The sequence below is a fragment of the Lates calcarifer genome, linkage group LG1, assembly GCF_001640805.2.
Source record: "Lates calcarifer isolate ASB-BC8 linkage group LG1, TLL_Latcal_v3, whole genome shotgun sequence".
Taxonomy (NCBI): domain Eukaryota; kingdom Metazoa; phylum Chordata; class Actinopteri; family Centropomidae; genus Lates; species Lates calcarifer.
In genome coordinates this window covers 3,578,969-3,596,415 of record NC_066833.1, presented here as the reverse complement: position 1 = coordinate 3,596,415, position 17,447 = coordinate 3,578,969, and the positions used below count along the sequence as shown (strand labels likewise).

At 41.1% G+C, this 17,447-nt stretch overlaps 1 protein-coding gene across 1 annotated transcript in view; it reads right to left on the bottom strand.

Annotated features, from left to right (window-relative positions):
- Positions 1-1,282: 1,282 nt before the first annotated feature.
- Positions 1,283-17,447, bottom strand: part of satb2 (SATB homeobox 2) — a 52,567-nt gene continuing 36,402 nt past the window's right edge. Inside the window, 4 exon segments of the mRNA XM_018704373.2 lie at positions 1,283-4,017; positions 4,129-4,179; positions 4,181-4,336; positions 16,276-16,470. Coding sequence (XP_018559889.1) covers positions 3,523-4,017; positions 4,129-4,179; positions 4,181-4,336; positions 16,276-16,470 — 897 coding nt within the window. The 3' untranslated portion in view covers positions 1,283-3,522.

Sequence of the window (17,447 nt, the reverse complement as noted above, 5' to 3'; positions counted from 1 at the left end):
TACACAGTTTATTCCTGTTTGAGTAACTACTTTGCTCATTAACCAATATGTCTGTGAGCCGTTTAAATTTCCAGTAGGAACCAGGCCTACAAGCTGAGCGCCACAGACAGGGTAGTGAGAGTATTGAGAAATGCACAAAGACCTTGTTGTTTTTGTCTTTTCATGAGATTTATTGACAGTAACAAAAATAAAGAATATCATCAGCATTTTTGTTTGGGCAAATGTAACTAAGAATAGTTACTCCACTGCTTTGCTTTAGTACAATTTTGAGCTACTTTATGTAAGTATTTGCATTTTTTATTACTTCTACTTCATTACATTTCAGATGGATGTTGTGTATTGTACTTTGTACTTTTTTGGACTACATTACATTCATTTGACTGATACAGTTACCAACTACTTTGCAGATTAAGATTTTACTTTAAAAAACAATTACCCAGTAGCTCCCAACCATTTTGGTTCGTGACCCCTTATTTAAAAAAAAGCATGCAGCAGCATCTGGTTGGAGGACCCTTTTCACTTTTCACAGACATTTCCCCTCTAAACTCTTCAGATGGGTTTCAATCAAATAACCGTTGGAGGTCTAAAGAGGTCAAGTTCTATGATATTTCACCAAAAAAAGCAAATGTTAACAAGAGGTAAAAAATACAAACATGCAAACTTTCTGCTTAAAAAACTTATTAATCATTTCTCAACCGCTCAGGTTGATCTAGTGACTCTTTGGAGGGGCCTAACCTCTAGGTTGGGAACCACTGGCATACACTACCTAACAGCATAAGGTAGTTAAAACTAGCTCCACCTTGAACAGCTACAACAGTGAGATGCTGAACACACAGAAGCAATTCTGTGCAATATGTCTGTTTCAGATAAAGGAATAGTTCTTACACCACTGCCACTGTTCATTAGGGTCATTTTCTACATTGTGTTTTCATGTACTGTCATCTGAAACAATGAAGAAAGTAAACAGTAGCAGCAGTGGGGCTGGTTCTCAGGACATGCTCATTGTCTTTCCCTGGGACTCTGCAGCTTCCAGTAGCTCTAATCTTGTGGGACAGGAGAGAGAGAGAGACAGAGCACTGGCTATGTTAGTGTGTGAATTACTGTCACTCCCCCACGCACTTATTAGAAACCCCAGCCCCTGTGGCTTTGCACAGATCTTTAATGGATTGGCTTGGAGGACGACTTGGCCCTGCTACAAAACATGCGTATGTGTTTGTGTGTGTGTGTGTGTGTGTGTACGAGTGAGGAGCCATAAACGTCAAGTAAAAATAAAAACAGACAATTTCTGAATTCACAAATTTTAATTCACTTCAACACTGGATGAATTAAGATTTCATTGGAACTGCATTTGTGTCTAACCCTGATTCCTGTCATACAGAAAAAAGCACAATGTTATCATACGGAGTGATTGGAGTCATTACTAAAAGGCAAGTCATCTGTTTTGAGTGTAGCAGCCGATCAGGATAGTCAAACAACATGCTATCCATTCTCAGATATTGTTTTGAACAGACTGTATACTTATACACAACTGCACCAGACATCCAACAGGGAAAAAAAACAGTTTGAATTTCTCTTAAATACTCTTGTGATTTAATTTGCCTGGCACAATGAAATGAACTGATTTCACTGAGTTGTCTAAAGGAAGAAAAAAAGAAAACAGCACTCTTCTGGCACTCCAAAACTGGCTCAAACACTTAAAGTTACTCAGCAAAATTAAAAAATAAAAGCATACCAATAATATTTAATCCCATGTTGGGTATTTACAGACATTAAAAGTGAGGAACAGAGTCAAACCTGCCACATTTTTTTTCTTTAATGGCTCAAAAAAGTAGATTGTCATCAACTGCAGCGAAAAAAAGCACAGTTTCGCTTTTTTGTTTAACTGTTTCTCTTTTCAACAAGTCTTATTTACTATGTTTGGGAAACAGAACTATAAAAATTGGCATAATACAACATGACAGGACTTTTTTTACCCAATAACACTCAGTAACTGCTTCTTTTTTATTTTCTTTAACTCCCCGCTCCTTTTCGTCCTCTTCTCTCAGGGCAGAGTGAGCCGCTTAATGTCTCTTGTTACCCAAACAACCGCCCAGTTCTGAAAACCAATATTTAAAACCATGGAAATAAAAACTAAAAATAGCACACGATGACAGCAATTCTAACCATAATAACAACAATAATAACAATAATGATAATAATAATCATGGATAAAGATAGCAATAAATAGGGTTGGTGAAGTTTAAGTGCGGGTAGGTGTGGTGAAACACAAGACTGTGGGCACCAATTAGAGAGAGGAAAAGGAGGAGAGAGTGAGATGGAGAGAGGAGAGAGTGGAAGGGGTGGACTACCGCACATAAAGTGACTGATTGTTTGGTTGCTGAATCTCCGCTCTGTCCTTCCTTTCTTGACATTTTTTTCTTGCCGCACGAATGCGGGTGGTGCCAGGAAGGGTTTAAGAGTCGTGGCTACACAGGCCCGAGTGTCCCTCCACGCCACATCCTCTTGATGTCCTTCCACTGTCCTCCTGCCAGACTGTCCGCCGCTCCTCTCTTGAGTCATTTTTAAAACCTCACAGTTTTTGCGAGCCTCGAGAGGAGAGACGGACGGACGAACGGCGGTGGGGGGGGGCGGGGGGGAGAGGTGTCACATCCATTAAACGTCAGTGTCTTTGTGAACAGTTAAGTGCTAGATAGGACTGGTAGTGATTCTGGAGTGTGATGGTGAGGCAAGGATGGGACGCCAGGTGGTCATTTTCCTTTTTCCACTATAAGATGACACTCATAGATGAGCAGCAAGTCCTGTCTATCCACGTTCTCAGGCAGGCAACAGCATTGGCAACATCAGTGTGTGTCCTGAGGATTTATAGGATTGTAGAGGTCTCAGAGGGCCCCAGGATCAAGTCTATAATTGTCAATCAGCAGGGTAAATTCAACCCAGCATATTGGGACTATGTCCTGTTGGAGTGTGCTCAGACTTTTGAGAGGAGGCGCAGGGACAGTTTCTGGCCAAAGCTGATGAAATCCTGCCTCTCTGGAGTGTCTTTTCTGGTGATCGGCTGATAAGGAGAAAGTCCTGGAGATTTTGTTTTGTGTCTGTTAGTAGGTCGGAGGCCTGAGCAGCAACAGTCTTACCTGCTAATGTAAAAGTCTGGAGTGAATTATTTAAAGATTTCTGGGAAAACTGTTTCACAGTTACATAACCACGGCCGTGTCACAGCGTACTGCAAACCTGCTGTCTTTTGCTGAGGTAATTTCACTCCACAAATCAGGTTTTCACAGATGTCTGTCTGAGATTGTCACTACAAAGAGTCTGTCTGGTCGTTTCAGGGATGTACAGTATTTCAGTCTAATGGTTTCTTGGTTAATCTGTGCCTACATAGACATTTATGTCTCATACAGTTTCTGTGCAGCCATATACCATCAATTCAATTTCCAGTTCCTCATTTCTTTATCGTAGACCCTTTCTTTTTCTTGTTTCTTCTCCTTCTCTTTTTTTCTCTGTCCTCTCTCTGTTTGTCAGTCTCTACCTCTGGTAGTCAGCCTGCTCTCTAGGACTGGATGAGGAGCTCCCGGGGGCCATGTTGCCTCCAGGTCGGCCATGCCCCTTGTCCTTGCCCTCCTCCTGAGCCACATTGGTTCCTGAGGATGACTGGCTGGAGCTGGAGCTGGAAGAGGCCGGAGGCTGGTTCAGCCCCCCTGTGCTCCCACCGCTCCCCTCTGTGGACTGGTAGATCTCCTCAGCTCCATCCTCGCTGGACTCTGGGTCCTCTGAGCCTGAAAGCAGCTCTTCTTCTCTGTATTCGCTCACGTCCACACCTCCGCTGGCAGCAGCCCCCTCACCCAACTCTTTGAGGCGACCATGGTGCTTGACATGGTAGCGCTGGTTCTGGAAGAACTTGATGATGGTGTGTTTGGGCAGGTCAAGCTGTGCTGACAAGGTGTGGATGGCCTCCTGGTCTGGGTACAAGCCAACGTCCTGGATGAAGCTCTGCAGGATACCCAGGGCTTCCAGGGAAATCTAAAATGCACAGACGGTATTCAGGAAGGGTTGAATTAAAACCAACTAAACCATATGTTGAAATGCATAGTAATCACTTCATGGGTCTTGAGCAGAGACTACAGACTCTACCTTAGTTCGCGATCGTGGCTTCTTGTTACTCCCGGCGCTGCCTACAGCTGCCAGGTGTACATCCGCCTGCAGCTCCTGCTCCCGCATTCTGAGACACCTCCTCATTCCCAGGGGCAGATAATGGTTCCTCGCGCATCGGAGATAGGCGGTGCTCCTTCATTGGGGCCGGTGGTGGCCTGTGAAGTGCCTGACGAGAAAGACAAAAGAGCTGATTAATGGGGCACAGTGACCCCTGATCAAGTCTCCAGCCAGGAATTAATTTCAAGCAACATAATGAAACAAATAACATCCAAACCTGCAAAATTTGTGTTTTATCTTGTCATATATGTTTGCTATTTTACATAAAGTCCTTGTAATTTCAACATCTGGGATGTTTTGTAATATATCACAAAAAAGCTTAGTTTATAGTTAGTCCAGTGCATACCATACTTTTTTTCTACCCAAAATGAAACATTTTAAGTATAATCTGTAGCTGACAGTAACCTTGTATGATGCAACATGTATTATAAAACAACCAGTAACCTATTCCAGCCTCCAGCACACAGTAGCCAGGGCTTCAGGGTGAGAACAAGTGTTTCACAGCTCACACAGTCACGGTCTATTAACCAGCTCCAAGGCTGGCATTCAGACTGCTATGTGTCAAGTATACCTTTGACCTAATGTGTGTAAGATTAGCTCTAGTAAAACGCCAACCACCTGTCTGCCAGGAAGTCTCTTATTGACAAACTTCATCACCCCATCACTATTTAACCAGCCCATTCAATACCTTAGAGAGACAGAGTGTAGAGGGGGCAGAGAGGACAAAGACATGCAGTCATTTTGGATAAGTACTTAGATTAAGTCAGTGACAACGGCTCTACTTTATTCTGTTGAATCTACTGAATTGACACAGGTGCATATACAAAGACAGTAAGTTTATTAGTATGTGCACCTCTCAAAAACAAAATGTCAATTTGAGATGTCTCACAAATTAATTCAAACAACAGCTACAAAGCAATGAAAATGAGAAATATGATTTAGGAAGTAGAATAAATTGAATTGATATAGTTACTGTACAGTTGATGAAAAACTCCCAGTTTGATAAAAATCAGTAGCAGAAAGGTTTCTAGCTCAAGTATTCAATTTCCTCCAGATATGTGGTGCATTGAAACAAAAAAAAAAAACCTGTTTTTGTGGCGCTGTGTTTAAAGCCACAAAACAGTGTACAAGCCATCAGTCTCGGATAATAATATAACACATAACATAACACAGAAGCAGATCAGAACCACTCAGTGCTCTGTAAACAAGAAATGAAATGTCAGAGTCAGTCCTTTGACACAACCAAAAAACCACCGAAACAATAATTTTTGTTTTATTTTTTAACTCTATAAAATTCAGGCAAATCAAATCAGTAATTTCCTCAGTTTTTCTTTAGCAGATTTTTAGGACTGTAGTCACTTGATAACACAGCAATGTAAAGTTGATTATTGTCTGTGCAGTGACTAATTTGAGCTGCTGGGAACATGTGGAATGAACAGAAAAAGTTCAAGAATTGATCCCTAGGGAACTCTACTTTTTGTTTGGTTAGACTTGTAGCAGTAACAAGTGGTCTCTTTGTTGTGAGGCAGTTGTCTTTACTATTTTTCCACAGTGGCGGGACACAGTCAGCAGGAGAGCCACTGTGACACTGTGATTTGAGATGGTGTTTCAAGTTACTTTGCTTGAAACCAGAGTGAGTTGGGTTGCATAAACAATTTATATGTTCCTATACCCCTTTATTTTATTGATTTCTTTTATTCTGACCACCTGCAGTCTTTGTGTCTCTCCATGTGGTTTGTGACCATTTTAATTATGTGCATATTATATGCACATTTGGTCTGAAAAACAACTCTCATAGACCTGATTCAAATATTTTTTTGAATTGCCAAAGCTCAGAGAGCTGCCTTTGTCCTTTAATGACTTTGCTCTTGCTTATGTTCAGTTTTAGTAGTATTATTTTTAGGTGGATTTTATACATTCCCACTTGTAAACAAAATTGTTGGCATGCTTTAAATGCTTAACTTATTAATCATATATGATTATTGGTGCTTTTTACGCACCAGGTGCTAGTGAAGCTTTCTGAGTCGCTGACTGGTCAGATAGGTGGTTAAGTTTAATTGAAGAAGGCACAGCCTGAGAAACTGAACTCAGGGCAAAAAATTCCCCAAACTGCTGCTCCCACAGTGGAAGATAAAAGTGGACATTTACACTGGAGAAGGATGAACCTAAGATGAATGTATCTGTATTTTTATTGACTCAGATTACTCAGTCATTCAGATGATCACAGATTCCTCCACGGGACCTTAAAACAGTTCATGTGAGAAGGAATAGGAAGGTGTAAAGAGAGACAGAGGGGGAAAAGAGATTCTAAATAGAGACAGTGAGGGTAGGTGTAGAAATATGCTTGTTGTTCTGATGGGTGGGGCTCTCAGAGACAAAGAGGGATCCTCTGGCTGTCAGGACCAGGCGTGAGGGCTATTTGACAGCAATGGGGAGGGCAGGGGGAAGTGTTGGGAGGGAAATTGGGGACTTTGGTTGTTTGTCAGAAGGTAGTGGACTGTTGTGAGAGGGTTGCGGTCGTGTCCCGCCCGCTTGCTTTAAGAGCAGGGAGGGGCCTCCCCACTGGAATGCCCAGCTATAAATCTGTGGCGCATTAAAATTAAAGGACCCACATAAAGATAATAGTCATTCGCTTTTCTCTCCCTCTCTTCAATAATAACAGGGTATTACTTAAATAATATTGAGGGCAGGCCAGACCATGAAATTGCTCCGATTTCATTCGCAGGGGCTTTATTTTCAGGGGTGGTGGGGGTGACCAGTTTACAGGAATTCAGTAGGTTTTTCCTTTTTTGTCATTTTTCTCTCTCCCTCCCTTCAAATCTTCTGTTTCTTTCACACAAAGTGACGGTTTTAGATATTGAGAAAAGAAGGTAAGAATGCAGGAAAACCAACAGCAGAGAGAGAGAGAGAGAGAGAAAAGATATCTATCCCTGCCCTAATGAGGACCACACAGCCACAAACATCCCCCATACAAACTTACTGAGACACTTAATAACTAAATTGAGGGTAAATCATGGAGGGGATTGCAAAACCTCACGTCTCCCCCACCTCCACCCACCTACCCCCCTCCTCCCCATTCACAGACCTTCATCATTTCTACTCTTATTTGGGCTGACAGCAAGGACTCTTGGATCAATCGCCACACACACATGCGTGCATCGACAGCAGGGTCTGGTCTCCCTCATGTACTAATGATGATGTTAGAGAGCAGAGCCAAACACACAGGGCTGGTTGGCTTCCTCAGAGTTTATCTCCAAAGACTCCTCGTCTCCTGTCTCCTCCCTCATCCTCTCTCCTCTGCGCTCACACTCTTCTTTCATACCTTAACTTTTTCTCATTTTCCTTCCTTTTTCTTTTTCCTACTTTCTCTTTTCCTCCACCTCCCTCCCTCTCTCTCTGCTCAGGTCTAATGCATCAGGACACTAATGAAGTGGGCCTCTGCCAAGCCAACATGACTCCACATCCAAATCAGGCCCCTGAACTGGTGGATGCCAGCAGCCCCTCACGCCCTCCACCTCCCTCTGTCCTCCACCTCCCTCCATCCTACTCCTCCTCACTGCTGTCCCTCCCATTATAACTCCCCACCTCTTACACCTTCAGACTTCTCCACCTCCTGTGTGCCTTTGCTTTGTGATTTCTGACCTTTGTATTTCTTGAAGATTTTTTAATTTTAATCCCATTTTGGAGATTCTAACTGGTGCATGACTCCTCGTGGTGATCGGTGTCTTTTTACAGCAGGCAGTGCAACTACTCTAGGGTGTGTGGGAGCTTAAAATCCAGGTGAAAATCATTAAACTGAGTCTTAGTCATATGTCGCAGAGAAAAGGCTCACAACCCTAGAAATTTAACCAAGGATGGGGCCAGGATGACTGGCAACAAGTCCTCCATACTAAATGACAAATAGTGGTCATTTGTCATTGCCTTTAAAAATGACCCATACAGCCATTTTCTGACCCTGTGCCCCTGTTGCCAGGACAACATCATTTCTTACGCCCTTTCACAGTGAATATGGCCGTCAGAGAGTGAATCATACTGACTGTTTTCTGAACTGGCACCTCTATGGTTAAGGTTTGGTTACATGTGGGGACTTGGTCGAGGTTAACGGAAAGATCGTGGTTTGGGTTAAAGAACCACTTGGTGAAGGGCAGTAAAGATCAAGCTAAAAAAAAAAACTACAGTATTCAGTTATGGTTAGGGAAAGATCGTGGTCATGGTTTAAAGAAAACATTCATTTGTTCATCAGTGGTGGAAGGTAACTAAATACATTTACTCCAGAAATGTGCTGAAGTACATTTTCTAAATTTTTACTTGAGTATTATTATTTTCTTGTACTTAATACTTCTACTCTGCTGCATTTCAGACAGAAATATTACTGCACTATCTTTATTTTAAGAGTTATTTACTTCTTACATCACAGATAAGATTTTACAAACAAAACAAATATGATAAGCTTATAAAATCCACTGTTCTGAGATTCAACCAGTGGTTCTCAACCTGTTTATACAAAGTCACTGGGACCCTTCAGATGGCTATAAGTTGTGATCAGTTCTGCTAAAGAGACATTTCCACTCTAAACTTCTCACATGGTCTCATTTCAGTAACTGTTCAAATGACCCAAAATTTTACATGGACCAAAAATTGAGAAAAAGAGTTCAAAAACTGAAAACAGATCAGAGAATCAGAATCAGAATTTTGTTCCCCCTCCTTCCTGTCCCAATTATCATCACATGACCCCTCAGATTTATCTGGTGACCCTTTAGAGTGGCCCAACCCATAGGCTGGAAACCACAGCATTAAACTCATTGGAGCAGTATAACAGAAAACATTTATGCTTCAGTATTGATCATCTAATAAAGTCACATGTTTTGTAATAATATCTCAGTCAGGGTCATATACTGTGGGATACTTTAGGAGAATTTACATCACTTTTACTCAAGCACATTTTTGAGGTGTTTGTATCTCCTTTTATTACTCTTTACTCAGATCCACTACATTTACCTTTAATAGCTGTAGTTACCAGTTACTTTGCTGTTTAAGACATAACATACCAAAAACATAATGAGCTTGTGAGCTTATGATGCATATTAAACATTAAACTAACTGCAAGTGGTAAGATTCTGCTATTGATTTAATATATCAGTAATAATAATACAGTAACACCCAAGCTGTTGTTATGTAGGAGTACTTTTTCTTTTGATACTTTGAACTATAAGTAGCTGGACTTTTAATGAAGGATTTTAACTTGAGGAGCATTTTGTAAATAGTGCTGCTGCTTTTACCTAGGTTAAGTAACTGTATACTTATTTCACCCCCGCATAACACTGTGGAGTTTAAAGTGACCTCATCCTCATTTTTTTCTTTTTATTTCACATCAAATCTACTTTTTCAGAGTCGGACAAGTTCTTGTGTTGACAGAAACTTGAGTGTAATTTATCTTCTGAACAAGTCAAGTAGCTAATGTAAATAAAAACTTAAGAGTGTATTTGGCCCTTTTCTCCTTCATCCTTCCCTCACTGCCTTTCACTCCTCCCATCTCTGACCATTACACTTTTTTGGAAGAGACTACATGTCACTTCAGAGCAACACAATACAGCCCTGCTCTCCCAAAACCACAAGCGCTGGAGCCCCACGGCCAGACCAGCTCTTCTCATGGCATGATTCAATATTCCTGAAAAACTTCTGCTCTTTTTTTTCCCCCCACTTCTTTCCGTCTCACTCTTTCCCCTCTTTCTCTCTCTCTCTCTCTCTCTCTCTCTCTCCTGGCAACGCTGTGAGTACACTGCAGTAAAATGAAAAAGTTTTCTTTTAAACGTAAATCAAGGCAAATTACGACGCAGAACTATGAAAGAATTATAGAACATGAAATATTCATCTTCTCCTTAATGAGCTCGGGTCCTCCAGGGCCCCTAACTCTCTCTCTCTCTCTTTTACTTTCTGTGTGTGTGTGTGTGTGTTTTGGTGGGGGAGGAGGTGTGTGTGTGTGACCACCAGAGACACCATTAACACAGAGATAAATATGTAATGAAGGAAAAATCACTTTTCTGTTAGTTTTGTGCATGACTTCACCTTTCCTGTTAATCAGTGTGTATTTTTTTTTATTTTCTCCTTCTTTCTCCGTCAGTCGCTCTTTCACTCACTCTTGTATTTGAATAAGTGTGTGTGGTTGCGATTCATGACGACTGGATACAGGCTAAAGGAGTAGATGAGTCACTGCACATTTCCTTTTTTTTGTAAAATAATGTTTCTTTGATGAAAAACCATATACACGTAATGTTATTGAGGCTAGCTGGGACTGCAGCTGAGTGTCATGCGTGTGTATTTGCGTGCATGCGTTTGCATCGTTGCATGTTTTCTTCATTCGAACTGCGTGTGGTATTCATTCCATTTATCTGCAATTAAACAATTAACTTAATTGTGGTTTGCCAAAGAGCCCAAACTCCACCCTGCAACAGTGAATAAGAGGCCACCGGGATGCACTGAAGAAACAGAGAGAGAGAGAGAGAGAGAGAGAGAGAGAGAGAAAGAGGCAGCAGCTACTTCCTCTCAGAGTGAATGAATGATTGAATGTTTTTAAAAAAAAAAAGAAAACAGCTAGATTTTGGGGCAAAACAGCTGCAAATAGTCACAATGAATTGTAACTGGTTATGAACTGTTGTTTCCATAACATTTTACATTAACTCCCCTTTTTAACATTTAAAGACAGAATATAAAGGTCTGATCAATTAGCAGATATAAGTGTTTATTGGTGCATTTGTCAACAGCTTTAATTTGTGTTGGCTGGTGTATAAACAGATAATGACTGACAATATAATAAAACACAGCTGCAATGATAGAAATACTACGCATTAATAAACACTTAAAATGTCCTCACAGCTACTTTCAAAATAGATGCCAATTCATTTTCTGTCAGTCATCTCATCAATTTTTCTTTGCACCCCCTGTAGCATTAGCATGAGTATGAGCACCAGTATTTAGTTTTACATTTTTAGTGGATTACCTTTAGAATCAATATTTTTCACATTGTCAACAAATCCAAACAAAAGCTTCCCCAGTCTGTCTGTGGCACGGAGCTCCGTGACGGTGATCTTGTATGAACAATAGCAGGACCCTGAAACTGAAGCAGCTAAATGGAGCTCAACCATCATGAATTTTACTATCTACACCAGTATATATATAATTTTTTTCTGTTGTTACTTGTCAAAATATCTCCTGGGAATATATTTTGGATTTCAGTTTTCTGGGATTTTTAGACACTGATTTCACATAACAAGATCAGTTTTACTCATCGTGGGAAGGACTGCTGAGCTGGTGAAAACGGTTGTGTAATGGCTCTGGAGGGAGGTTTTCTAAACTCTGAGAAAATAATGCCCATATGATGTCATCGGGGCCGTCTTGGACTGGGCTCGGACACTTTTTAACAGAAAAGCTTGCGTTACAAAATTAGGGTGCGGCATTTAAAAGACGAGGGCGTTTACCTGGCTGGGGTTGTTTAATGAAAAGGCATAATAGAGTTGCATTATGGGAAGCTTTGGATCCAGCGTTTTTTGCACTTGACCCATACAAGGGACTAAAGGTCATAAACATCCTGACTGAGCATTCGTACATGAGCCCTCCAGCCCTAACTGATAATCTCCTGAAAGGGAGATGTGAGTTTCTCAGTGCTTTGACAGGAGCCATTTGTTGCTGCTTTGGCAGGAAGCACCTCCTGTACGTGATGCCAGCAAAGCACCTTTCAACTGAAGTGAGACACAAAGAGAGGAGGAAGGACACAGTGGTTGTTACTTCTTGTTCTAGTCCACCACTCCTGGGGTCTCAGCCACAGTGAGCGGTCACACACACGCACACACTCACACACACACACACACACACAAACACCCCTAGACTTGCAGCAGAAATCAATTTAGCAAAAACAATAAAGAAATTATTTATAAGGGCAGACTCTGCCAAATTAGCTGTGGGACGCACTTAACTGCTAAAGCCGTATGAATAAGAGCTGTGGAGCGAGAACCAGGACCATGTCAGTCATGAAGAAATGTGATGCTGCTGACATGAACACACACTCACACAGCACCTGCAGATTTAATAGACACAGTCAGAGATCTGCCAGAGCCCTTGACATGTAGAAGTGGCTCACGCTACTGTACATACAGTCCAGTCCAAACACACAGACACACACACACACACACACACATCACTGGTGTGTGGAATTACTGTACAGCTTTGGGCTCCGAGGGCAGCGCCACATTCATTTTTCATGTGGTTGGTTGTTACAGTTTTAGAGACCCTCTTATTGTCCAAACACAAAAGAGTGCTCACATTACCAGCTATCAGTGAGAGATTTTTGTGTATGTGTGGCAGATGGGACACATGTGTGGTCTGTGGTGGCAGGCTGGCTGGAGCCTGAGGTTGGTTGGGGCTTCATCTGGGACAGAGAGTGGGTGGGGGGGTGGGGGGTCTGAAGATGGCAACATGAACACACACATATAAATACACACACACCTCATTTCCCATTAATAAATCACCAGTGTTTCGCCACAGTTCATCTCCCTGTGTCTCTCTCGGTGGGTGGGTGGTTGTGAGGGGGCGGGGGGGTTGCAACATAGGCATTATGAGTGTAAACTTTATTTTTAGTCTTTTGCGGAGTGTGAGAGGAGCAGAGGAATGTGTTAATGGTGCCACCACAGCTTCCTCCCCGTCTTCCCATCGGCCTTTAATACAGAGCTCCGAACGAGAAGAGAGAAAAATTGCTCGGTTGGTGGTGGAGCGGAGGTGGGTGGAGCCTCAAAACAACCGTTACGGTTCATGTTGAGATGCAAAATGGGAAGTTTCAGCATTGGCCTGTTTTTGATTTATAACATATGGTATATACTATATGTGGTATATAATAGCTTTGCACTGGGGGGGCAGGGTGGGCTGGTGGTTAGAGAGACTGTCTCTCAACCAGAGGACCTGGGCTCAAACCCACCAGGCTTAAATGTATTTGAGCAAACAGTGAATTCAGCTTGTCTGTCTCACCCTGACCTTTGACCTTTTCACAGTGCAGTAAGTTAGGTGTAAGACAGTAACACCTTCTCTGTTGCCTTGGACTTCAGCACATTGGATTTAAAGGAAGCCCAGTATCAGTTCAAAATAGCTCAATATTTTGTAAAATGCATTTGTTTGCTTTCTTATTCGCAAATAATGAGAAGATGATATCGCTCTCAAATCTGTCCATTAGCCAGTTAGCTTAGCTTAGCGTGAAGACTGGGGGAAACCACTAGCCTGGCTCTGTTTAAAAGACAACTAATTCACCTTCCAGCACTAAAGCTCATTAATAAACTTGTTACACCTGGTTTATTTAGTCTGTACAAAAACCAAGGGAGGTTCACTTCAAGGTCAATTTACATGCTGTCCTGGAGCTCTTCATCATATCATATGGTGATCATCAGCAGATAGAGTCAGTGAGTTCTCATGCGATTGTAGATTTACATTTTTTTGAGCATTACAAGAATTCCTAGACCATGTTAGTTTAAAAGTTAAAGTTAAAAGTTAAAAGATAAAAGTAAGTAAGTAAGTGCTCAGATGAAGGTCATGGGATAAAAATTGATTGAAAGCTCCAGAATTCCCTGAAGTGCTTAATGCACAATAACTGGACAAATGATTTGATATGATCAAACTTTGAACCTTAGGTGAATATGAAGTTGCCAATTTTGCATCTTTAAGGGTATTTTAAGATGTCCACGACTGTATTGGGTGAACAGTGTTAGACTTGCAGCCCTTTTTCAAAGCAGATTTTCATGGCCAAAGTGTTTTTGGAGTGACCAAATCAATCACCTGATGTCACAGATACTTTACAGACCAGATTTAAGGCAAAAACTCATGAGACAAGCCAACAGTAAAGACTCTACAGTACAGATGTGGCAGAAAACACCAGGAGCATTTTCTGTCTGTCAGTTGCAGATTTCAGCCTCTGACTGTGAAGGATTTACTGTGACGCTTTATTTTTCCAGGGTCATAAATTCTGATTAGCTTTCCAATAATTTCCTGGGAACTTTCCTGAAATGAACCTCATGACTTGGTCATAATTATAGATAAAAAAAGGTTATTAGTGATTAGTTGGTCCACTAATTGTCTTTAAATGTTAAGCTAGCTGAGTGCATCCTTGACACTTTAGTCAGAGAATGGCACACAAGTTTAACCTGAAAAATGTGAAATTAGTATAAAAACAAAAAAGAATTCTGCATAATTTCTCTGAAAGTTCCCTTGTTAATTGTACCAAACTATGTTGTTCCTTCCAAGAAACTTTAAAGAAGATGTTTAGGAAATAACAAATTAACCTATAAAATAAAGCATTGCTGCATTTACAGCCAAATATTGAGTATGATATTTGTTTTTATTCACTCAGCTTGATTTGGTCCCTACAGCTGGGGGCTGTGCATGTTTACATCCTCAAATGAAAACTGAACAGTACTAATCAGTACTTTAACCTCCAATAATCTAATGTACAGGAGTACAGAGACAAAACTGTGACTGTGGAGTGCGAAGAAATATTTATATTTCTCTGATATCTGCTGCTTAAATCGGTAGCAGATAAGATATTGTCTATACAGCTTAAAGGCTTAATAAATAGTCAGAGAGACAGACAGGTCAGATAGACAGGGTGGGTGCAGTGTGGACAGTTAATGAAAGGGGCCAACACATCAGTGAGTTTCCTGGATCGATCTCCCCTTCTTCCCTCCAGCCCTTCTTCAGCCTCTGCCTCCCTCCTCAGAAACTAATGGGGCATTTCCTCCAGTGCCACACCACCCAGCAACACTGTTTACACTTCGTTCCACTGGGGCACGCACAGACACACAAACACATGTGCACACACAACGAGATCAAACAGCTCTACGCATACTTACGCGAAATGAATATAATGAGTAAATAATAATGACAGGTGTGGTCTCTGAGGGTGGAGAGATACAGTTTTGTGCTTCTTTGACTCAGTCAGTGGATTTATAGCACAGTTGGATGCATGGCTGTATGTCTGCACTTGTACATGCAGTGTGTGGGTGGCGAATGCTCTCATCGTACTGAACCTGGGTATACCTGACATAACACGTGTGTGGTTACCCTCAGCAACTGTGGAGATGATCACGAGACATATTTTACAAAAATATGACGAAAGTAAACCGTGATTTCAAATGTTTGTGGACTATATCAGTACAGAAGTTGCTTTTGTGCCTAAAAACAGAGGTCAGGATGATCTGGTGATATCAGGCAGTGGTGGGTGAAGTATTCAGATCTGTTACTTAAGTAAATACTGATTATATACTATTGTATACTTATATTATTCGATAATCTATTTTTTTTACTTTAATGTGTGAGCTGCATTTTACTGTTGTAGTTGAATTAGATGGAGCTAATATTTAACTATTGATTATTTTCTTAATTGATTGATCATTTGGTCGGACACCTTTACATCTGCTTGTTGTCTTCAACCAATCATCCAAACTTCAACATTTTATAGATAAATACAAAGTGAATTCTAATTATTGGAGAGAAAAGCAGTAAATCTTTACGTTTTAGAAACTGGAACAATAACATTTTTGTTATTTTGCATACATTTGTTAAAGATTATTATCCAAGTAGTTAAATCAAGTAATCAGTTACATGACTGATCTTTTCAGCTCTACTTGTATTTACTGTCGAGTACTTTAATTTATGCTAAAACATTACATTTTATTTGAACCTGTAAAGTAAATATTAACTAAAACTGCCAGATAAAAAGTATGTTTGCAGTATGAATTGCAGTGGAGTAGAAGTGTAAAATGAGAAGAGAATTCTCAAGTAAAGTACAAGTACGTTAAATGTACAATACTTGGGGAAATATACTAAGGCAGATTTTCAGGAAAAAACAGGGTATTTACTGTCAGTTTCAACAGATGTAAATATTATTAGTTGAGGTGACATGTGTGGTGAATCTGTTTTCCATGTGTTTACCAGAGATGGTTTTTAATTCCAGATGTTAATACAGTCCAGTCACATCTGGACACAGAGATATGAGGTGCATGTTAACAGCAGCTGTAAACACACTCTGGTTCTTACCTGTGTGTCCTGTGGCAGGTGGAGGACTGTGTGCAGCCTCTCGGTGTGATGGTGTCTTGACTCCTCCTCGTACGCCAGGTCCCTCTCGGCCTGCGGCAGGGTCAGAAACCTCCGGATGGTGCAGAGGTTCTCCCACAGTGTGCGGTTCTCCGGGCTGGGGTTCTCCTTCCACCGAAGCAGCTCACACAGCCACCCCTGGAGCAGAGACACGAGGGCAGAAGGTGGGGTTAAAGAGAGAGAGAGAGGCAGATGTTAAAGGAATACTTCCATATTTTGGGGGAATGTGTTTTGTTGAGAGTTAGATTAGAAGTTTGATACCAGTCTAGTGCTAGCCTGGCTCTGTCCAAAGGTTAAAAAATCAACATAACAGCACACCTAAGTTTACTAATTCACATGTATCTCGACTCGTTGAATCTGTCCAAAAACCCAATGAAAGTGGTATCAATCTTCTCAGCTAACTCTCTGCAGGAAAGTTCTTGTCTCTCCCAAATGGCATTTTTAAGCCTATCCTGGTTTCATAACTATTAATGGAGGAATCTCTGTCTGTCTGATTATTTTCTTGATAACTGCTCATCCGATCGACTTCGGTGTCAACTGTGATTGATTTTTACATGTTATTTGATGTGAATTAAAATTTGGAACTACACTACGAGGGGCAGTGCAGCACCCGGACAATTTACAGTGCGCACATGTCAAGGCTTTTAAGAATGCGACAGCACTTTCTACACTGTCACCCAAACACTATGGGTGCAGAGCAGCCAAGTCCAGCAGTAAGAACCTGCTAGTTGGACACATTTTGAATGGGCACTGCACTAGTATAAATATATTTTCAGGGAAAGAGATTCTGCTTCCTTTTGAAAGAATATTGCCGTGGGTCCATCCTTGTATTTTCAGTTTTTGGGAACCATTTTATGGTTTCAGCTGTGGTCAACACCTTCACCTACCAGAACCTGGCAAGAAGAAGAATAATATAGACCATGAGAGAATAAGGAAAAGATAAAGAATGAAGGAAGAAAAAAAACAGACACAGACAAATAAAAATGTGAACTACTGGGAGATAAAGCAGTGAGAGCAGAATTAAATTTGCCAAAAAAAAAGTTGGAAATGCGTGAGGTAAATGTAGGAGAGGAAGATGGGGGGAGAAAGGAGAGATGGAGAAGATTCAATTATAT